General features: G+C 52.0%; 1 protein-coding gene across 3 annotated transcripts in view; it reads left to right on the top strand.

Moving 5' to 3' along the window:
• GRM4 (glutamate metabotropic receptor 4) overlaps positions 1–23,211 on the top strand; it is a 230,659-nt gene that overhangs the window by 22,808 nt on the left and 184,640 nt on the right. For all 3 annotated transcript variants that reach the window (XM_050953023.1, XM_050953022.1, XM_050953024.1), the window contains exon 2: positions 6,507–7,478. In XM_050953023.1, coding sequence (XP_050808980.1) covers positions 6,951–7,478 — 528 coding nt within the window. In that variant the 5' untranslated portion in view covers positions 6,507–6,950. The remainder of the gene's footprint in view (positions 1–6,506; positions 7,479–23,211) is intronic.

Below are 23,211 nucleotides of genomic sequence, written 5' to 3'. Positions count from 1 at the left end.
GATGGAGGAAGGAGTGGTTCCTGGCATGCTCTCACAGAAATGCAGGGTGGGCAGGGAATGCTGCATTGCTTCAGCATCACTTTACAGCAGCTAAGTGCAGCCCAGGTCACAGTCACTTGAAGACCTGAGCAGGGACCAGACAGCGGCAATGGAAGCAAGGTATGTGGTGAAGTGTGAAACCGTCAGGTCCATACAAACTGACACTGCTAAGGGAAATGGCAGCAACAGCATGGCCCCTTAAATCAATGGGCCGAGCAGGATCCGCTCCATTGAGCCCAATAGGCCAGATTCTGCTTTATTCTCAAGCAACTCAATGTAAACGCAGAGTGACCCCTCCAGCTTTGCTCGAGTGAGCTGGATTGTTCCCCTCACTGTACAGCTTGTATTGTACTGGTTAGTGCAGTGTTCAGGAATTGGGGAGTATCCCTTTAAATAGCTTGTGAACCCTCTACCGGTGCTCACTGCCTTCTACGCGTTGCTCTTCTGGGGGCTTCCCATGTGTATATGGAACAAGACCTGATGTGTTGTGTATAGTCAGTAAACATGGGGATTTGGATGCTGTTGTGCCCAAAGGTTCCTCCCTGGCACCTTTGTGTCAAGAGTAAAAGATGCAACAGCTCATTTCCTCCTAAGTCACTGAATCGGGGAAGAGAGATGGTAGCCGTGGACACACGTAACCAATAACCAGCTTGGTGCGGATGTGGAAATGGGGACTGTCCCGCTCATGTCTGCCCTGCAGAGCCAGCACGGCTGGGAGGAAAGGGAGTCAGGTTCCAGCCTGGCTTGTGCATCTTCAGCGCAGGTGTTAGCGCCTGCTAGTTAGGACACTGCTGTCCAGCACTGGCAGTGGATGGAGATGGGGTGGTGGGGGAATCTCGGGCCACACCTGGCAAGAGGGTCGGGGGGTGGAGCTGTGTGGAAGCCCTGCCTTACCCAAGCCAGGGATAGGGGGTGGGCTCCCCTGTTTATAGCATGGGAGGGGTGGCTGTGCTTCCCTTCCCCATTCCCTCTACTTAAAACACCTGACCATTGTATCCCCTCATGAGGTAAAGACCTATGGGGGTGGAAGCCCATGGGAGAAGTTGTCAAGGTTCCCTCCCCACTCTGAACTCTAGGGGACAGATGTGGGGACCCACATGAAAGACCCCATAAGCTTATCTCTACCAGCTTAGGTTAAAAACTTCTCCAAGGCACAAATTCTTCCTTGTCCTTGGAACGGTATCGCTGCCACCACCAAGTGAGTTAGACAAAGATTTAGGAATTCACTTGGAGTTCCTGTTTCCCCAAAATATTCCACCAAGCCCCTTCACCCGCTTTCCTGGGGAGGCTTGAGAGCAAACCAGGTGAGCACAGACCAGCCCCTTGGGTTTTTAGGACACTGGAAACCAATCAGGTTCTTAAAAGCAGAACTTTCCTATAGAGAAAAAGTAAAAGAAGCACCTTTGTAAAATCAGGATGGAAGGTAATTTTACAGGGTAATCAGATTTAGAACACAGAAGATTCCCCTCTAGGCAAAACTGTAAAGTTACAAAAAAAAACCAAAACAGGAATAAACCTCCCTCTTAGCCTAGGGGAAATTCACAAGCTAAACCAAAAGATAATCTAACACATTTCCTTCCTAGTACTTACAATTTGTAATCTTAGATGCTTAGTTCAGGTATGGCTTTAGGAGATGTATTTTCCCTGCCTTGGTATCTTGCTGTCTCGGAGAGAAGACACAAAGAGAGCACAAAACAAAAACCTTCCCCCACAGATTTGAAAGTGTCTTCTCTCCTTATTGGTCCTTTTGGTCAGGTGCCAACCAGGTTATTTGAACTTCTTAAGGCTTTACAGGTAAAGGAGGGATTTTACGCTACCCTTAGCTGTATGTTTATGACAGAAGTGGACTCTGAGGCTCTCCCATGTGGGCATGGAGAGGAGGAGGGCTCATTTTCACATACATCCTTCCCATAGTGGAAAAGGCCATAAGACCAAACCTTGGGGATCCCAAGGGATCTGTTGAAGGCCATTACCCTCTATCTGGAGGCCCTGCACCTCTGCACTAGGCTTTGATCCACAAGCATCCCCATCAGCACTCCCTAGCCACACGGCTCCTCTTGGGGGATGGGGTTGGCTCTATGGAACATATAAAACAGCCCTAGGCTTGGGGATGGTGTGTCCCCTGCCACTCCGTCCACCCTTCCCCCTGACTCATCATCTCTATCCTCTTCTCTCTGTGCAGACCTCTGAGCCGTGCAGGGCCTCACGGGTCTGCAGCCCATGAGGGGTAGGGATGAGGGGCAGTGCTGTGCAGACAGCTGAGTCCTCCCTTCCTCACTGGAAGGCCAATGTCGGTGTCCCCTCTGTGCATTGTTCTGAGGGGACAATTCAGGGGAGGGACTCTGCATCTTTGGCGATGGTGCAGGTACCACAACGTGCCATTTGACTCCTGGAGCCCAGGTAGAGTTTGTGGGGCTGGCCATTAGTAAAACCATTGCTCCCCCCTGTCCCTGTGTAAACTGAACAAATCTAATCTGGAGTTACTGAGACAATAAACCCGGAACCCCAGAGTGCTATTTTCAATGGGCCGCTCTCCAGAACTGAGCTGCTCTTTAATTATGCTCTCCAGAACTGAGCTGCTCTTCACGGGGACCAATTGTTAATGCTAAAATGGTTCCACTTTGATATGTTTCTTTTGTAGACTTGTTTTTTGGTGCTGGAATGGTAATATTTCATTTTCTTCGATCTCCTCCCTCCTCTTGGTTTTGACTCTGAGCCTATAGATCTGTGAGCAGATGATGTAATGGGAGTCAAATTCTGCAGTCCTCCCTTGAGTAAAGCTTGCAGCAACTCCATCTCCCAAGTCCCGGCCTCCAGCCCTAGAGAACTGCCCAAATACTCGTGCCCTTTTGGGAGCAGCCAGTTCTCGCTGGAAGTTTCTTGCAATCCTGATGCTCTGCTCAGCTGCAGGCAGATTCTGTCCTGGCAGCTTTACATTTCAAGCAGCTTTCCAAAGCCTCCCAAAGGAGTTAAAGGCCAAAGTGAAATTAGCTTGTAGCTAAGACCAGTCCTTTTTGTTCTGTCAATACTTGGCTCTAGACACCGTCAATACCTGATGCTTTCAAGGAAAGTGAACGCACTTCAGAATGCACCTGGTCAATTGTATCAGGAGATACATGGAGATGTTTGAAGCAGTGTTGCACATCGGCCATTTTTTGGTGTGTTCCCCCCCCGCCCCTTGAAACTTTAGCTCCTAAAATCATGGTATTACATGACCACCTTAGTTCACATTTAAAAAAAAAAAAGTTTCTAGTCCTTGTGGGTTGTGGAGAAAAGCTCGAGAACATGAAGTCTAAAGGCTCAAGAGGCCAATAAAAACCTCAGACATACTCTATTTTAAAATCCAAAGGGGCTTGTAAGCCTGACGAATGATTTTTGAATGTTGGGGAGAGGCAATGCTATAGGATAGAATAGGCGATGCTCCTCCACCAGCCCTACAGTTCCAGCTGGTTCCCTGAAGCCTGAGATTGAATTGCCCCATCCTCAGGTCTTGAATAGCTACAGCTGTTGCTGTGGCAGATGGACAGTTGCTCTGTAATAATTTTTTAATTAATCCTGTGTGTGACGGAATCATGGAGCTGGACTGTCTAGCTAGATTGCGGTTATGCAAGTTACCCACCATCCATGTGTCACTATATGACCCCTTGTTCTTATAGGGTGGGACCGTGTAAAAGAGAGTTTTATGAGTTTCTTTGAGTTACATAGAGCCAGATTTTCTGAAACATTCAGGCCTGCCTCAGGTACCAGGGTGCTGCATGCAATGAAAAGAACTAGACTAGATCAGATCGAGGTGTGAGTCTCAGGGCTGGTGTATATGAGCAGTGCCCCAATTAAATCAGAGCTACATGGATTCATACCAGCTGAGGACCCAATGGTGTGCATCCATCATGGATATACTGAGAGCCCCTTGCCTCCCCTCTTTGGATTTGTGCCAGATGTGGTGGTGGAATGCATCTGGAGCATAAAAAGGGGAATTTTTCTGGGCTGGACCAAGAGTGCTTTCTGAAACAGAGGCACAGCAGCCTTCGCTAGAGGAAATTTCAGAGGCTGTGTCCCTTTGCAAGACATGTCCAAGTCTGGATCTGTATTGTTGCTGCTTTAGGAATCCGTATCCCCTCGGATGGGTTGTGTGCGTGGGATCTGATTAAGATGTGGTCCATCAATTGTAAAGCTAAGAGTGACACTCCCAGCAATGACACCTCTTCAATGGCACCAGCCGAAATGAATAATATAGTTAATTAAAAAAAAATTCCAAACCTCAAACCCTGCCGCAAGCCAAGCTTTTACCCTGCAAATGGAGAAGAGCCAGAGACTCAATGGAGTCTGCTAGGGACTTTGCTATTGCTATTGATTTTACAGGGAAGTCGCTCAGATACTCTTGCAATAGGCAGCAGGATAAAACTCTCTGACAGACCAATAAAGCAGCCCTATGCCTGGTGCAGTCACCCCCAGGAGACTGCCTTCTGTACAGCATTACATAGCTGCCTTTTTTGGGATTAGTAGCAACAGAAATCAAAATAAAATATAGCAGCAGGAATATTTCCATTGGGTGGAATTCACTCCTCTACACAAGGACTGACCCCAGGATTGATTTTTCACCTCCCAGTGAGCAAATGTTTCTTCTGATGCTCTTGCTTTCTGCGGAAGTTCTTGAGACTCGACCCTTGCTTTCCATGGGATTGGTGCACTGGCAAACACAAAGGAGGGCGTGAATCCCCGCGGGTAGGGGGGATCCAATTCTTTTGCTCTATTCGCCCAGCTCTGATTTGAGGTCTAGGGTGACCAGATGTCCTGATTTTATAGGGACAGTCCCGATATTTGGGGCTTTTTCCTATATAGGCTCTTCTTACCCCCACACCCGCTGTCCCGATTTTTCACACTTGCTGTCTGGTCACCCTGTTGAGGCCAGTAAGCCCGAGGTGCTTTGGCAGAGCTGTGCGTTTGCAGCTCAGGACTGGGAGGGCGGAAGGGGTAGTGGGCCAGAATGTGAGGGGCTTGAGCAGAGCGTGTGCATGGGAGCTCAGGATGGTACAGCCAGGAATGCTGCAAAGCAGGCCGAATATAAACCAATAATTCAGGCCATGCAATTTTGGGTGACTTTATTTAAAAAAAAATACTTGGAGGATTTTTCCCTCCCTTGTTGTTTACCCAGCTGTGATTAGAAAGAAGGAGCTTGGGTAGATCTGCTGTGGAATGGGGAAGTGTTTCAGGATTGGAACTGCAGACCGAGCCACAGGTCAGGGCATGTGTGTGTAAGTGCCGATTGGATCCTGGCTGCACTCTGCTTGGCTTTTATCTGCCTCTCAGCTCCATGATTGAGGAACCTCACCATTTGTTGCCCTGTATGCAGCTCTGCCCCTCTCTCTAGTCCCCAGGACCCTAGATCTCTGCTGAAGCTGAGGGAGGTGGGTGACACAGTGGAGGGAGCTGTTTGCACACTGTGTTGAGTTGCTCTAGGAAGGAGAGAACAGAAGGTTATACCCTAGGATTTGTGTTCAGCTGTGACTAACAACTTCTTCTGGAGGGGCTTTCTTTGTAGACGGGTGTGTGTGTGTGTGTGTGTGTCTCTGTCTCTGTCTCTGAGGTTAGGGTTGTACCATATACCAATCCTGTTCCTTCTGCTTCCCTGCTCATCTTTGGAGTCTTTCAATAAATAGCAGCATCCAAAGTGGGGCCTGAGGATCAGATTTACTATGAGGTGTCTGTCGCCACAGAAGCCCAGTCAGCAAGGACTACCGCTCCCGGCATACAATGCTTCCTCTTGATCTGAGGAGCCTTGAGCAGGGGATAAAACAGACTAGAGGAAAAAAGCTGGCTCTGGAGAGCTGGTGGGTGCCCAATAGAACAGACCGAGGGCAAATTCCATCCCAATGAGTGGAGGGAGGGATGCATTGCTACAGCTCAGCAGGTTAACAAATCCTGTAGCTGACATGGTGCCTCTCAGTAAATGGGGCCTGACCCTGTAATTCCCCAGCTCAGCGAACTCCAGTTAACATTGGTGTAATGCATGCACCCTCTGGGCTGACAGCCGTGAGGATGCATTTCCTAGTGGTTAAAGCATGAGGCTGGATGTGAGGAGACATGGCTTGCACCCATCTGCTGCTAGCTCCGCGTAACTGTTGTCCAGTTGCCTCCCTTCTCCATGCCTCAGTTTCCCCATGTGTAAAAGGAGGAGAATGTTTTCATAACAGAGTCAGGTGTGAGGCTTAATTAACGCTTTGAGATCCTTGGCAGTAGAAAAGCCCCTTCCAGAGCAGTCAGCATCTCTTCCATGGCTGCTGAGCCAGGGTCAGAATTTAGGGAGAGACCCAGCATGGTGCCACTGGGCAGCACAGGCTGGGGGCTAGAGAGAACCACAGGGTCTAGCGTGTTCATTTCTGGTGAGCTCCCTGATGAAAAATCTGAATAACTGATGTCCTCTTTATGCCTCTATTTAATTCTCTCTCTCTCTCTTTATCCCTTTCAAGGATTGTGGAGACAGGAAGAGAGGGTTTTGGTTGGTTTGTTTCTTCACCCTCTTCTCCTTAACGGAAAGTTATGCAAAGCCCAGCACCTTCCTCTGGCTGCTCAGCTGGAATCCTCTAAAGGGCTGAGCAAAGGACCTTGTAAAAACCAGCCCGTGCTAGGAATCTCCTGTGCTTGGACACCTGCTGTGAGATGGATTCTGGAGCAGATCAGAGCTGCTGATGGGAAAGTGATGGAGAAGGAAACCATGCTGCGTCCCCTCGGAAAGGCTGCAGCAGGACTTGACGCTGCCTTTTCCTTGGCTCTCTGAGAAGCTACCCCACGCTCCCTCCTTGGTAAGTCTTCAAGGTGGAGCCTGGCTGCAGAGCCAGGGAGGCAAAGGGGGCTCAGTGCCGCATGGCTGTCTAGGCTGCGTGTCAGGGCAGGGTTTTGGTGTGTCGTTGGCGATGACTGGGAAGAGCCTGGGATCTTTTTGCATGGAGCAGCTCTCCTTCTGCCTACTTCTGAGCGCTTGCAGCTGCTGGTGGAACCCGGCCAGCTCAGCTAAACCGAAGGGCCAGGGGCATCCACACATGAACTCCATCCGCCTTGACGGGGATATCACTCTGGGAGGCCTCTTCCCTGTGCACGGCCGGGGTGCTGAGGGCAAGGCCTGTGGTGAGCTGAAGAAAGAGAAAGGCATTCACAGGCTGGAGGCCATGCTCTTCGCCCTGGATCGCATCAACAACGACCACGACCTGCTCCCGAACATCACCCTGGGTGCTCGCATCCTGGACACCTGCTCCCGGGACACCCACGCCTTGGAGCAGTCGCTGACCTTTGTGCAGGCCTTGATCGAGAAGGACAGCACTGAGGTGCGGTGCATTAATGGCGGGCCCCCCATCATCACCAAGCCGGAGCGTGTGGTGGGGGTGATTGGTGCCTCGGGCAGCTCCGTCTCCATCATGGTGGCCAACATTCTGCGCCTATTCAAGGTAATGTCCCATGCTTGCCATCCTCTGCCCTGCCCCTGCTGGGAACTCCTCACGCCTTCCCTCCACCCCCTTTGTAGCTGGGGAAAGGAACACATGGGGTGACCAATGGTTCAGTCTCTGCTGTACCGGCTAAAATAAAGCACCAGCGACTGTTAAGAGCAAAGTATTGCAGGCGTATTAACAATAACAGAATGCACTAACTGCTCCGACCCAGGCAGGGGAGGGGAGCTAAGAGGGTGGGTGGGAGGGGAGAGCCAACTCTTTGCAGGTGTCCAAAGAATCTCCTGTCTCTCCAGGGGATTCTGGTTCTGCCCTTCCGCACCCCAGCGGCAGCTCCAGGCACCAGCGCTCCAAGCGCTTGCCTGGGGTGGCAAACCACAGGAGGCGCCCTGCCAGTCCCTGCGAGGGCAGCAGTCAGGCAGCCTTCGGCAGCTTGCCTGCAGGAGGTCCACCGGTCCAACGGATTCGGTGGCAATTTGGTGGCAGGTACGTCGAACCCGCGGGACCGGCAGACCTCCTGCAAGCGTGCTGCCAAAGGCAGCCTGCCTGCCGTGCTTGGGACCACAAAAAAGCTAGAGCCGCCCCTGCCCCACCCCGCACCCTGCAACGATGATGCCTTTAGTTAAAGGGCTCTCCCCTGCCCCTTCGTTCTCTCCTTCATGTGCCCCTGATTTTAATGCGGTTGGATGCTCTGCGGAGGGCACAGGGAGGGATTATTGTAGGGCTCTCTTTACAAATGAGAGGTATGCATGCTGCTGGTGTGAGCGGGTGGGGGAAGGGAACCGGAGGTTTGCCGTGTGAAAGGCATTCCTCACCCACAGGAGGCGGGAGATCTCCGCTCCATGCGTGGGGTAACTTCCTTCACCTTGTCGGGGCGGCTTACCTGGTTCACGTTTCGTTGTCTGCTTTAGAGGCAGAAGGGACGACCTTGTGATGGAGACAGGAGGGCTCCTGGGTTCTATTTCCAGCTCTACCACTGGTTGGCTGTGTGAGCTTGGGCAAGTCCTGTCACTTCTGAGTCGCAAATTCCTTTGTCGGTAAAATAGGCAATAATGACACTTGAAGGCTGACCTACTGGTTGGGGTGCTTGCCTGGGCCTTGGGAGACCAAGGTTCAATGCCGAGCTCTCCCAGACTTCCTATGGGACTTTGAGCAAATCACTTAGTGTCTCTCTGCCTCAGTTCCCCATCCGTGTCATGGGGTTAATAGCACTGCTGGGCATCGCAGGTGAGGATCAATACAGTAAAGAGTCTGATATGCTGATTAGATGGGGGCCATATAAATTGCAAACATTTGCCTCTTCTACCATCTGGGGCAGTGGTGCGGGAACAGTTTGTATTGTGCAGGTGCTGAGAACCATGGAAACAAACGGTAAACCCTATATATGATGAAAACCACATCAAGCCAGGGGGTGCTGGTGCACCCCTAGTTCCAGCACCCCTGGTTGGGGGTAGAGCTCTGAGCCTTTCCTTTCCAAAGCTCCTAGCACTTGAGCTACAGGCGAATCACAGATGGTGGTACTGGGCCTGTGACACACAGATGATTAGTTCTGATTTCCTCCACTAGAGGGCAGTGACCACACACTCCAGGTTGCTAATAACCTCCAGGAAGCAAAATTAACTCACTGTTTGCAGAGCACAGTTCCTGCTCCCTGATAGAAGGTGCTATATCAGGGTAAAATATTGTTACCTTGTAGTTCCCTGCTGATCTGGTCCTGTGGTCCCTTGCTCTCCACCCTGAATGAGTATCTGAATCCCACCCCTCCTGCCTGCTTGAGCAGGCTTGCAGCGTCTCCTTTCTCTGAGGACAATTGACTGAGCAAAACCCTGTTGGGTTATGGGTGGATGTACTAAGCGTCTTTTGTGTCCCTCTGGGTGAGAGCTCCCTGGTGCCTCGTGGCCTTGCAGCTTCATTATTGAGACAACTGGTCTTGGGACATTTTGGGAACTTAATCAGAGCTGAGTGTCTGGGGGGACACACTGCCGGTGGGTGTGAGAGAGAGAAGGAGACTGATTAAATGGATTTGGAAGGGCAGCTTTAAAATAGAAACGCCGCTCTGCTGCCCTGGGGGGTGATCTCCCAAGCTGAACAGGTGTGGGACGAGGGACCCCAGGGAAAGTCTGGGCGCACCATAGGAAATGGAACTGGGGGCTCAGAGGACGACACTGATCAGTTCCCCACATTCCAGCAGGATTCCATGCAGTGCCAGCTCCGGGAGCAGCTGTGAAACTGAGGTCCTGACATCTCAGGTCTTTAAAGGTTTCGTGGCAAGTTTTGAAAGAGTTATGGCTAAATTCCTAGTAATTTATAAATGCGGGATGATAGTACTTCCCCCCCCCCCCCTCCACCCAGGGTGCTGTGAGGATGACAAAGCATGGTATTGCTAGTGGAGTGAAGCATGGTATTGCAGGGGTGTGTGCTTTTAAGAGTGGGAGCTCAGGGGGGAGATCAGAGACCTACATAGACTAATCAGAGACCCGCAGGGTGCAGCCTAGTAACAGCTGTGAATTTCCTAGGGGGCAGGGGAATTTTGTTGCACTGCACGGTGCAGTGAGAAAAGTCGGTACCTCATGTTGAAACCCACTATGCTGTCAGGGGACAACATGCAAATTCCTCCCCTGACTCGTATTCCACTCTTATTTCAATGCTGCTGCTTGGTTGCATTCCTGCTGCCTGGGGCAAGGAACTTGGCAGCCCTCCTGAACTGTGTGTGTGTGTGTGTGTGTGTGTGGGGGGGGAAGACAGGACATCTCCAAGGGAAACTCAGAGTGCCACAGGGGGGCTTGATTTACCAGGCTGTGCTTTTCCTCTCAGGATCAGTAATGAGAGAGTGCCCCACGCTGCCAGAGATGCCTTCTTAGGGGTGACACATAAAATTGAGGTCCTGACCATGAGTTCTTCTAAAACAAAACAGCAGAAGCCGACAAACCCAGGGCGCTTTTCATAAAAGCAGGTCTGTTAGCCCCAGTGGCTAAATTCCAACCCAGGTAACCTTTTCAGGAGCTCAGAGCTCATCTGGTGGAGACTGGTTTGCTAATATGAACAAATTGCACAACAGAAATCAACCTAGGAGTCACTTGCAGGAGTGTTGTCAGAGTGTTCTAATGGCCAGTTGGAGCTGTTCACCACTCAGCTCTTAGTCATGCATGGATTCCAGGGAGGTCATTGGCAGAGTTTTTTAATAACATATTGTTCCACTGCATTCTTATGGTGGCTGCTTGGCAATGGAAGGACTGGGTAAAGTCTATATCCCCTTCTGGGAGAGAACAAGCATGTCGGAAATTCTTCCAAAAGGCGAGACGTGTTCTACTGTGCCTATGATGGCATTATGGGATTGGGTCCTCCAGTGATAGTTGTTGTACAGGTAAAGGACAGGCCCATCCCAGCAGAACTTGAAGGGAAAATAAAGGTGGGCTGTAAAAGGTGGGCATGGGGGAGAGTAAGAAAGAGAACCCATGGCTATGCAGAATGGCTGTATAGTTGCATTGTAATGCATGTGCAGAAAGGGGCAGACTGGAGGTTGCAAGACCAGCCTAAATGCTGGCATTTCTAACTTGGGAGTGTTTGACTTTACAGCCTATGTAATTATTTGTATGACAGAAGCCCCTCGGGGTACGTCCGTGCTGCAGTTGGGGGTGTAATTGCAACATGGGTCGACATACATAAGCTAATGCTACCCACGCTAGCCTGGCTAAAAATAGTAGTGAGGCCACAGTGGCCCTGGCCATACAAACTTTGCAGGGACCCTGCATGCATACTTGCAACACTAGCCTGCACTGAAGACCTTGCTGCTTTGTCGATGCTGCTGTGTTTTAGCCCTGCTACCTGGGGTATGTCTACCTGAGGTGCAGTAGTGCCTCAGACTGCAATATAGACCTACCTGTAGAGAGCCTGATTATACACATAGTCCCTTCCCCAAATTGCTCACCAGCTGAATAGACAAGACAAGGGTGAGAGAGAGGAAGGATTGTCATCCCCATTTTACAGATGGGGGAACTGAGGCCCAGAGAGGATGTGACTTGACCAAAGTCACCTGGGCCATCTGTGGCAGAGGTAGGATTTGAATCCAGATCTCCTAAGTTTGAATGCAGAGCCTTAACCCCAAGATGATCCTTTTTTTCAGCTAACTGTGGGGACTATAAGCGCTGTGAAACCATTCTGCCTGGGCTCTGTTTTCTCTCACATTCTGTGGTCTGATAAGCCCTTCCCATCTTTCACGGTTGCGATGGCATCAGTCAGATGAGTTCGAGACTCCCTCCACGCAGTTGTGATCTATAGACTGATGCACTCCACTCATCTGCCTGCAAACAGACTGCACGCTGAGGCATTTTAATGTATATCATCATGACACCAGTTATTGCGGATGATTGGATAATGGGCTGTGGATTATATACCCAAAGCTTGATCATATCTTCCCTTAATTCCTGAGGAGTGGAATGACTGCCATAGCTTGACATGTTTATCATTGGGAAATGAAGGCAGCAATCTGTTAGAGTCATGGTAAGGACACCATTGTGAAGACTGCATCCGTGCTCCAGGGGATTCACGGTATCCTGTAGCTCCTGGGATTTGTAGTGTATGAGGGTGTTGTGGGAAATGTACCCAAGACTTGAATAGTCACAGGACGAACTGATGCTTCTTGGCACCTCTGTGTTGCTGTTGTGGGCTAAAAACTTGTGGCTCCATCCGCAGGTGCCGCATGCCTTCAGGGAGTTGTATGAGTAAGGACAAAACGGCATTTTGGTTCTACTTTGGTCTAGCTTTGTTCCTCTGAAAGGCCAGGTATGGATTAGCTAATAGGTTCCTATGGAGCAATACCCCCTGTTGAAAATTATTATTTACTTTAGATCTCTAAGTATCCTGCCCTCCCAGTGATAAACCTCGTAGAGGATTTTTAGCAGCCGATCTGACTGCCTTCTCTCACACCTGGTGTGTGTTATCGTATTGCCAGGCTTAGTATTTTACTCCTGGGGGAATTCTGCACCAAAAGAATAAACAATTCTGCACACAGTATTTTAAAATTCTGCATGTTTTATTGGTTAAAATAACACAATATAATCATGCCAGTTTTGATCATTTTCAGACCAAAAAAAAAAAATCCAGGACACATTTTTTTGACAAACAGCTTCCTTACTAGGTATATTAATACATAACTCTGAGTAATTCATTTAAATGACAGTACAGAAATGTATTTCCTGCACCCCTCAGAAGCAGTTCAAAGGCTTGGGGGAGTCGGGGTAATGGAGGAGATGAGGGAGAGGTATGGAGTCTGGGAGTGAACCTGGAGAGTTTGTTGGGTGTGGGTGGGAGAAAAGAATTCTTTTTAGAGGGGGGAGGAGATCATAAGGGAGTTGGGGAGCCTCCCCCATGCAGATGTTGGCTGACCCCAAGCCTCTCCCATTGAGTCAGGCACATCTGCCCCTGTCCCCATGTGGCCCTGCAGCCCCCTCTCTCCCATTCAGCCCCTGGCTCAATGCTGTCACCCCACTAGCTCCCGGGTCTGCACCTCAGTCTATCTCCCTACTACCTTTTCTGAATTCCGGTCTGTGACCCCCAGGTGCCCCACTCTGTCTGTCGTAAATTGACTCCACAGGGTCAGGGTGCTGTGATGAATGCAGCAGGCTCTGGGCTGTTCTGGCCTCTGGCAGGTGAAAGGCAGAACTACAGCATTTCTTGGCTCAGTGTATTTTCTGAGGGGGTGGGGAAAAACTCTGTGCCTGACATGAATTCTGTGCATTTGCAGTGGCACAGAATTTCCCCCAGGAGTTGTATTTGTTAGCCATTTGTGTGGCTGGCCTATTGGTTGGTGTATAGGATGTGGCATTACCATAGGAACCTCTGGGTTCTATGCCTGGTTCCCCTGTGAAGCCTTTGTTGACACTGAGCAGGTGGCTTTTCTGTGCCTCACTTTCCCCATATGTAAAATCAGGATTATGATGTGGCCTAGCAGATAGAGCACTGGGCTGGGACCCAGGAGACTTGGGTTCTATTGCTAGTTCTGCCCCTGGCCTTCTATGTGACTTTGGGCAAATCATGTCATTTCTCTATGCCTCGGTTTCCCCATCTGTAAAATGGGGTAAGGATACTAGCTTCCTTTATAAAGCACTTTGAGATCTATGGATGAAAAGTGCTAGATAAGAACTAAGCCTTATTAATATTATTTCTCTTGTCCTATTTAGATTGAAAAGCTGTGATGCAGTAGGTACTGTCTGTGTGGGGAGTGGGAGAGCAGGGGAGGACTTTAGGGGATGGACGATGCCAGAGCCTGTAACCTGAGCTAGGTAAGGGAGGGGAAAGGTCAACACCTTTACCCGGGAAGGGGACAAAGGAAGGGAGTGGCAGGAGGGAAGCAGTTTCAGTTTGGGCTTGTGGCTGTGTGGGCGGAATTCAGGGTATCCTAGCTAGGATCCAAGCACCCTGAAAGCCCAGAAGGACTCGGTGGAGGGGTCCTGACTGTGCCTCCAAGCTCTGCTGTAACCTGTGTTCCTGTTGTCCAATTAACCTTCTGTTTTACTGGCTGGCTAAGAGTCACTGTGGGTCCCAGGAAGAGGGGTGCAGGGCCGGACTCCCCCACACTCCGTGACAACTGGTGGCAGAGGTGGGAGATACTGCACCCCGTGGACGGCGCTTCCTGCAGTAAGTGACTGGGGAGCAGTAAAACGAAGGGGTGGTTAACCCCTGGGAGTGTGTGCCCAGTGAGAAGGACTTTGCAGTAACAGGGTCCCCCGGGGGATTGCAGCGAGCGGTCCCGGGGCGGAGGAGTCTGCAGCTCGACCCTGGCTGAGAGGTGGTGACCTCAAGAAGGGCTGGTGCACTAGGGGTCCCCCTGGAAACTGTGGGGAGCGGCGAGCACCCCGGCCTGTGAGTGGGCAGCAGGAAGATGTATGCCAAGCGGCGCAAGTGCGACCTGCTGGAGCTGTGCAAGCAGAGGGGGCTGCACCCAGGGAGGCTCAGCAAGGACCAGCTGATTGCCCAGCTGGAGCAGGGAGACCGCATGAATGAATGGAGCCCTGTCTCTGAGGGAAGCAGCCGGGCAGATGCAGCGCAGGCACCAGTGTCTGTCCCCGCTGGGAGTGGTCAGCCGGCGGACGAGGGCTTCCCGAGACCCCCCGTTCCTAGGCCTAGGGGAAGGGCGGGGAGGAGCCCAGTGAATACTGAGGGCACCGTGACACCCCCGGCCAGCAGGGGATCCGCCTGGCGAAGCCCACCCCCCAGCAGGGGATCCTCCCGGCAACGCTCGGCATCCGTGGAGCGGACGCGGCTGGAATATGAAAGGGAGCTGAAACGGGAGGAGCTCGAGTTAAAGAGGCAAGAGCTGGAGGAGAAGGCGAAACAGTGTGAACATGAGCGGGAGGAGAAGGAGAAACAGCGTAAACATGAGGAGAACCAGCGCCAGCGTGAGTGGGAGGAGAAGGAGAACCAGCGTAAACATGAGCTGGAGCTGGCCTGGCTGGCGAGCAGTGGGGCCCTGGCGGCGGTGAGTGAGGGGGGGCCCAAGCCTACAAAGAGCTTTGATAAGCACTTGCTGCCCCGGCGTAAGGAGGGGGATGACATAGATACCTTCCTGACGGCCTTTGAGAATGCCAGCGAGCTGCACCGGGTTGACCCTGCAGACAGGATCGCAGTTCTCACCCCCTTACTGGACTCCACAGCCGTGGAGGTGTACAGCCGACTGAAAGGGGCGGAGGCAGGGGACTACGAACTGTTCAAACAGGCCCTGCTCCGCGAGTTTGGGCTGACTCCTGAGATGTACCGGAAAAAGTTCCTGAGCCAGCGTAAAACCCGTGAGGTCACATACCTACAACTGGTCAACCGGGCGCAGGGGTATGCCCGCAAGTGGACAGCTGGGGCCCAAACTAAAGAGGACCTGCTTGACCTATTCATACTGGAGCACCTGTACGAGCAGTGCCCATCCGACCTGAGGCTGTGGTTGATGGACCAGAAGCCGGAGAACCCACAGCATGCAGGCCAGCTGGCCGACCAATTTGTGGACAGTCGGGCAGGGGATGGCAGGGAGGAGTCTCGAAGGAGCAAACCTGCCTCAACGCAGAGAGAGAGTCATCATGGGACCTCCCAGCGGGGTCCTATGGAGAACCCCCCCAAAAGGGGAACATCCAGCGGCAGGTCCCTCTGACCCACTCAAGGGGACCCACGAGACATGGGCTGCTATCACTGTGGCCAACGAGGTCACATACGGGCCCAGTGCCCCAAGCTCAGGGACAGACCAAGCAGACCCAACCCGCAGAGGGTGGACTGGGTAAAAACCCAATTGGAGGAGGGGCTACATTCCCAGGAAAGGGGGGCTGGCAACGTACCACCTGTGGATGCTCCAGGCTCCGGGTTTTTGGTTTACCGGGTGCGCGCGGGGCTGCCCCTCCGGGAGGAGTGCATTGTTTCCCTGGAGGTAGATGGGAGGAAGGTCACTGGGTACTGGGACACGGGCGCAGAAGTGACGCTGGCCCGGCCCGAGGTAGTGGCCTCAGATCAGATGGTGCCTGACACCTACCTGACCTTGATGGGCGTGGGCAGGACCCCATTCAAGGTGCCCGTGGCAAGGGTACACCTGAAATGGGGGGCCAAGGAGGGCCCCAAGGATGTGGGGGTACACCGATATTTGCCCACTGACATGTTAATGGGAGGGGACCTCGAGGACTGGCCTAGTAACACCCAGAGTGCCCTGGTCGTGACTCGTAGTCAGAGTCGGCAAAGGGCACTGCACCCCGACAACGGGGAAGGTACTCGACCCGAGGTGCAGGACCCTAACCCAGGGAGCGGGGAATGCCCAGGGGCACGGTGCAGAGAGGCTGCGGCCTCAGACCCAGCCAGCAAGAGAGAGCCGGTCCCCATCTCTGTCCCAGCTGCTGAGTTCCAGGCCGAGTTGCAGAAAGATCCCTCCTTGTGGAAGCACCGGGACCGGGCTGACCTTAGTGCGGTACAGACCATGAGGAGAGGTTGCAAGGAGAGGTTCCTGTGGGAGAAGGGGTTCCTGTACCGAGAATGGGCTCCCCCAGGGGAAGTAGAGTCATGGGGGATCAGGAGGCAGCTGGTGGTTCCCCAGAAGTTTCATCACAAGCTGCTGTACCTGGCCCATGACATCCCTCTCGCAGGGCACCAGGGAATCCGACGCACCAGGCAGAGGCTGCTACAGAACTTTTACTGGCCTGGGGTCTTTACCCATGTCCGACAGTACTGTCAATCCTGTGACCCCTGCCAGAGGGTGGGGAAGGCCCGGGACAAGGGGAAAGCGGCTTTAAGGCCTTTACCCATCATAGAAGAACCTTTCCAGAAGGTGGCCATGGACATAGTGGGACCCCTCAGCAAGATGACCCAGTCAGGGAAGAAATACATCCTGGTGGTGGTGGATTTTGCCACTCGCTACCCCGAGGCGGTGGCCTTGTCCTCTATCGAAGCCGACACAGTGGCAGATGCGCTGCTGACAATTTTCAGCCGGGTGGGGTTCCCCAATGAGGTCTTAACGGACCAGGGGTCCAACTTCATGTTGGCTCTGCTCCAGTCCTTATGGCAGAAATGTGGGGTCCAGCATAACTGGGCCTCAGCGTGTCACCCCCAGTCCAACGGGCTGGTAGAAAGGTTCAACGGGACGCTGAAGATGATGCTAAAAACATTTATGAACCAGCACCCGCAGGATTGGGACAAGTACTTACCGCACCTGCTGTTCGCGTACAGGGAGGTGCCCCAGGAATCTACCAGGTTTTCACCTTTCGAATTGTTGTATGGAAGGTGGGTAAGGGGGCCCCTAGACCTGATGAGGGACGAATGGGAGGGGAAGGCCTCTCCCGAGGGAGAGTCAGTGGTGGAGTATGTCCTGACCTTCCGGGAAAGACTGGCCGAGCTCATGGGCCTGGCCAGGGAGAATCTGGCCCGAGCCCAGAGGAGGCAGAAGGTCTGGTATGACCGCACGGCACAGGCCCGTGCCTTTGCCACCGGAGATCAGGTGATGGTTCTCATCCCCGTGAGGAGAAACAAATTCCAGGCCGCCTGGGAAGGGCCCTTCAAGGTTATCAAGCAACTGAATGAGGTAAACTATGTGGTGGAGCTGTCAAACCGGGCACATCACCGTCGGGTGTACCATGTGAACATGATGAAACCATACTATGACAGGGGGAATGTGGTGTTGGCCGTGTGTGGACATTGGGAGGGGCAGGGAGATGACCCCTTAGTAGATCTATTCCCTGGGACCAAAGCGGGTTCCCCCCTGGAGGCGATTCCCCTCTCTGATCAGCTGACCCCGGGCCAGCACGCTGAGATCAGGGGGGTGCTGCATCTATACCGACAGCTGTTTTCCAACCAGCCTGGATGCACTAATTTGACTGTCCACCGGGTGGAGACTGGGTCACATCCCCCTATAAGATGCTCCCCTTTTCGGGTCACTGGTAAAACTGCCCAGGATCTTGAAAGAGAGGTCAGGGACATGGTGGCTTTGGGGGTGATCCAGCCGTCTTCCAGCCCTTGGGCTTCGCCAGTGGTGCTGGTTCCCAAGAAGGATGGGTCAATCCAGTTCTGTGTGGACTATCGAAAGCTCAATGCCATCACCGTATCTGATGCCTACCCTATGCCCAGGCCTGACGAGCTCCTAGACAAGCTGGGAGGTGCTCGGTACCTCACCACTATGGATCTTACCAAAGGCTACTGGCAAGTGCCGCTGGACGCAGATGCCAGGCTGAAATCGGCCTTTATCACCCCTCTGGGGCTTTATGAGTTTCTGACCCTGCCCTTCGGCCTCAAGGGAGCACCGGCCACCTTCCAGCGCCTGGTGGATCAGCTACTGAGGGGGATGGAGAGTTTTGCCGTGGCGTATATTGACGGCATCTGTGTCTTCAGCCAGACCTGGGAGGACCACATGTCCCAGGTTAAACAAGTCCTGGACCGACTCCGAAAGGCTGGGTTAACAGTAAAGGCTGAGAAGTGCAAGGTGGGGATGGCTGAAGTATCTTACCTAGGCCATCGGGTGGGGAGCGGCTGCCTGAAGCCGGAACCAGACAAGGTGGAGGTAATCAGAGACTGGCCTGCCCCCCAAACCAAAAAGCAGGTCCAGGCCTTTATTGGGATGGCGGGGTACTATCGAAGGTTCGTGCCCCACTTTAGTGCCATAGCCGGCCCCATCACTGAACTGTGCAAAAAGGGGAAGCCAGACAAGGTGATCTGGACTGAGCAGTGCCAGGAGGCTTTCCGGGCGCTGAAGGAGGCTCTGGTTAGTGGCCCAGTTCTGGCAAACCCAGATTTTGACAAACCCTTTATGGTGTTCACCGATGCCTCAGACACGGGACTGGGGGCGGTGTTAATGCAGGAGGATGAAAAGGGGGAGAGACACCCCACCGTGTACCTGAGTAAGAAGCTGCTACCCCGGGAACAAAGCTACGCGGCCATCGAGAAGGAATGCCTGGCCATGGTGTGGGCCCTTAATAAGCTAGAGCCATATCTCTTTGGGCGACACTTCACCGTGTACACCGACCACTCTCCCCTGACCTGGCTGCACCAGATGAAAGGAGCCAACGCCAAGCTCCTGAGGTGGAGCCTGCTCCTGCAGGACTATGACATGGACGTGGTCCATGTGAAGGGAAGTGCCAACCTGACAGCGGATGCGTTGTCCCGGAGAGGGGACCCTGAACTTCCCCAGGTCACTGGGCAGAGTGACCCCGCTCAGTTCAGTCTCGAAGGGGGGAGAGATGTGATGCAGTAGGTACTGTCTGTGTGGGGAGTGGGAGAGCAGGGGAGGACTTTAGGGGATGGACGATGCCAGGGCCTGTAACCTGAGCTAGGTAAGGGAGGGGAAAGGTCAACACCTTTGCCCGGGAAGGGGACAAAGGAAGGAAGTGGCAGGAGGGAAGCAGTTTGAGTTTGGGCTTGGGGCTGTGTGGGCGGAATTCAGGGTATCCTAGCTAGGATCCAAGCACCCTGAAAGCCCAGAAGGACTCGGTGGAGGGGTCCTGACTGTGCCTGCAAGCTCTGCTGTAACCTGTGTTCCTGTTGTCCAATAAACCTTCTGTTGTACTGGCTGGCCGAGAGTCACTGTGGGTCCCAGGAAGAGGGGTGCAGGGCCGGACTCCCCCACACTCCATGACAAAAGCATTTCAGGGAAGGGTCTGTCTCTTACAAAGGTGGGGTGGACGGTCATGGTGCTCTGGAATCCTAGATGCCACCGTAAAACAAACAACAATGAAGAGTCTTGAAACTCTGATCCTTCTGGGTGAAAGGGGCTGTCTCTAAGGCACAAAGTTCTGGTCTGATTTTTGTCCCCACTTCCACGTAATCCCAGTCGAATTCCAAGGACTCTTTAATTACTTTCTTTCTTGCTGAGCTCTTATTTATACGCAGTAATGTCCCTGGGCTAGAAAGTGTGTTTGAACAAGAGCCCCCTTTGCAGTAACTGGCAGAAGTGCATAGATAAATGTAAATATAATTGCAAATGCAGAAACAGCTGCAATGGAATATCTACAAGCAGAAAGCGTGGACCAAGAGTAAACTCTGCCTGGAGTGCAGGTTCCCAGCTCTGGTTCCCAGCATCTATTTCCTTTCCCAAAATCTTGGAACCCACTGCCTTCTCTCCAAGATGGGTTTTTGCCCCCCCCCCCTTCATCCCTTCGCCCCGCAAGCTGCAATGAGTTTTGTGCTCTCCTGGGAGAGCTGGAGGCTGTTAGCTGAGGCAGAAAAACAGATCGCTGATGGAGTTTGATTTTTTCCTGGGTCCCTTTTTAAAACGCGTTAATGTTCCGGGCGATGAGTGAGAGGGCTCTTCAATAATTAAAATAATATAAATTAGAGGGAACGGTAGAAAACTTAAAAGCTATTTGCTGAGACAAAAAAGATTGAATGTGTTCGCTTCAGAGAGGAATGGGGAGGAAGGGGGAGAGGAGGCAAGAAAGAGAGACAGGTGGAGAAGAGAGGAGAAATGTTCTTTAATTTTTTTTATTTCAACCTCAGTCCATTTTTATTTTTATGCAAAGAGCCGTGTAAAAGGGTTGTATAGCCTCCTTCGTGCCACTATCTAGGTTCAGTCTGTCTTAGGTGCTTATCCAGTCTCTGTCACCATAGTGTAATCTGAGCGCCTCACAATCTTTTATGTATTTATCCTCACCACTGTCCTGAGGAGGGCAGGGCTATTACCCCATTGTACAAATGGGGAAGTGAAGCACAGAGGTGGTAAGTGACTTACCCAGGGTCTCACAGGCGGAGCAAGGAATTGAACCTTGGTCACTGTGTACCTTGGCTACACATTAATGGTTTAATGGTGATACCAGTGTAAACCTCTGTGTGGATGCTTATTTTGATCTCAACAGATTTTTTTCTGTTTAGCATAACCCCTTTCCCAAGCTGCATCTGTCACGCCAAAGACAGGCACTTGGATGCTGGAATAAGAGTCCAAATGGGGGGTTATACTGGTATAACGACACAAGTTTACATTTATATCCCAGACTAAACATTTTTTCTCATGTAGGCAAGGCCTAAGATGTGGCTTTGACAGAACTTGCAGGAATGAATTTATTGCTTTCCCTATGCTAGAGGAACACAGGAATTGTCACACTGGACCTAGTCTAGTATCTCGTCTCCAACAGTAGCTAGCAAAAAGATGCCTCAGGGAAAGGATCAAGAGCCCCCTGGAGGAGCCAGAGGTGGAAAAACCTGCTCCCAGGGGAAGTTTCTTCCTGACCCCCAGTAGCTGGAGCCTACCCTGTTAAGCTGGGTAACCTGCTAAGGTCTAACTGGTAGGTTTCGATTACTCCCCAAACTCTTGTTGGCTTTTCATCTGTCACTGTTAGAACGCTGGATATTTTCATGATCCATATAAACATCCAGTCTTTGTATGCTGGTAAGTTTTTAGCCCCCCGTGTTATCTTGTGGCAATGAGTCCCACAGGTTGATCATGCATCGTGTGGGGAAAATCTCTTCTCTCCACTTTTCATCTGGTTTAAATTAGGTGCATAAGTAGCCTTTGTTCCCTCTAGCATGATTGTGGAATAGCCCTTTCTCTCTGTCCGTGTACACAATTTTCCCAATTGGTTAGCAACCGTACTACACGCACTGGGGTATTCTTAGGGCTCAATATCAACTCAAACTCAGTCTCCGTAGCCATCTCTGTCCTTTTAGTGGCAAAATAGAAAGTGGTCCTGGGTGCAATAGCACAACTAGTGTAAATGGTTTTCCTGCTGCTATCCCACATTGCCCTGGTTCACGGCTGAGGGGACTTGTGTGGTTTCCTTTCTGATCTTCATTGCACTGGAAAGAAATGGACACTTTCCAGTACAGTGTTGCATGCACCTGGCCCCTCTGTGATGATCAGCTTCTATTGGCATTGGGCTGTGAGCTGACCTAGAAAATAACCATTGTTAGTAGTCACTCTTCCTCTGGGACCAGGGTTGCATCAAAGAAATCTGGTCCCTTGCAAAGTCATGGGCTCCAGTCCATGGAGAGACCCAGATTCCGCTTGTGTGAAGTCGTCGTCTTCTGCCTGCCCCAAACTCCTACACCATGCAGGGGGTGTGTGTGCACGCGCGCGTATGTTTTGAATCTGTATAGTATTGGGCCTTGCAGTGCATGAATGTATCCCAGTGTGCCTGTTATGGCTGTCTAAAACGGGGCTGTAGTCTTGGCATAAGAGGAAGAACAGGCACATGGCCTACAGGAAGTCAGATGTAAGGCTTCCTGCTTCTTAGGCAGGGGCAGCAGTCACAAGAGGCCCAAGAATAAGGGAAACCCTGGGTGTTTCATGTATTCATGGGAAATAACATGGAAGGACTCCATGCTTGTAAAATGAAACTGTCTCTTTGTTAAGAGAACTGTTTACAGAGATGCTGCGGCTGCAGCAAGCATTCTAGCCATGTGCACAGAGACTGACTTCCCCTGGAACCTTCTCCAAACACATCGCCCCTGCAACCTCTACTTCTCTCTCCAAATTCTGTGCAGAATTGATACACTGTGGGTAGGGGTTGGGGGATCTCTCCATAATAGTCAGCAAGGGCTATAATAGAGGGAAGATGTGTCCTCTCCTCTCCCAGCTGGGAAACCCTTGGGTGTTTAGTCTCTGGTATCTGAGTTTATTTGGCATCTTGTTAGCTGATGATAAAGTGACCCCCAAGTCAGGGCTGGTGCAAGGATATTTTATGCCCTAGGTGAAACTTACACCTTGCGCCCCCCTCCACCTCCCCTCTCCCTGGAGCATCGCTTATTATAAACTGTCAAAAATGAATACTGCATAATGTGGCATTGTTCATTAGAATTAATACAAGGGGATCAGAGGAGATGATCACAATGGTCCCTTCTGGCCCGGGGAAACCTGTGAGCAAGGAGGAGGCTGAGAATGCCCCCAGCTCGCAGGGTGTCTAAATGTTCCCAGGCTCTGAGTACTTCTCCCGCTGGAGGGGACCTAGGTGCAAGGAGGGCAGAGCCAGGCTCTCCCAGGGAGCAGGTGAGGATCTTCCTGGAGGTCAGGGCCGGCTTCCCACATTGGCACAATGTCACTGGGTGAGGGGGAGGGTTCAGTGTTTGGAAGCGGCACCTGTGCCAGCCCTTGCCCCTCCATCGCGCTGCTGGGTTTAGTTCCACTTTCTCTCATCCCAGGAGGTGGGTGCACCAGGCCCCAGGTGCAGTGCGTTGGAGGGCGAAGCCCACCCGAGCTCAGGACCATGTTCTGCCTCCTCCAATGGCTCCGTTCCTTGGCCACGCTGGTCGCCATGCCCGGCCGGCTGTCTCCTCCTTGCTCTGCCGCAGGCTCCCA

The sequence above is a fragment of the Gopherus flavomarginatus genome, chromosome 5, assembly GCF_025201925.1.
Source record: "Gopherus flavomarginatus isolate rGopFla2 chromosome 5, rGopFla2.mat.asm, whole genome shotgun sequence".
Classification (NCBI taxonomy): Eukaryota; Metazoa; Chordata; order Testudines; family Testudinidae; genus Gopherus; species Gopherus flavomarginatus.
The sequence above is the reverse complement of the archived record's forward strand: the minus strand, read 5'-3'. Positions and strand labels throughout refer to the sequence as shown.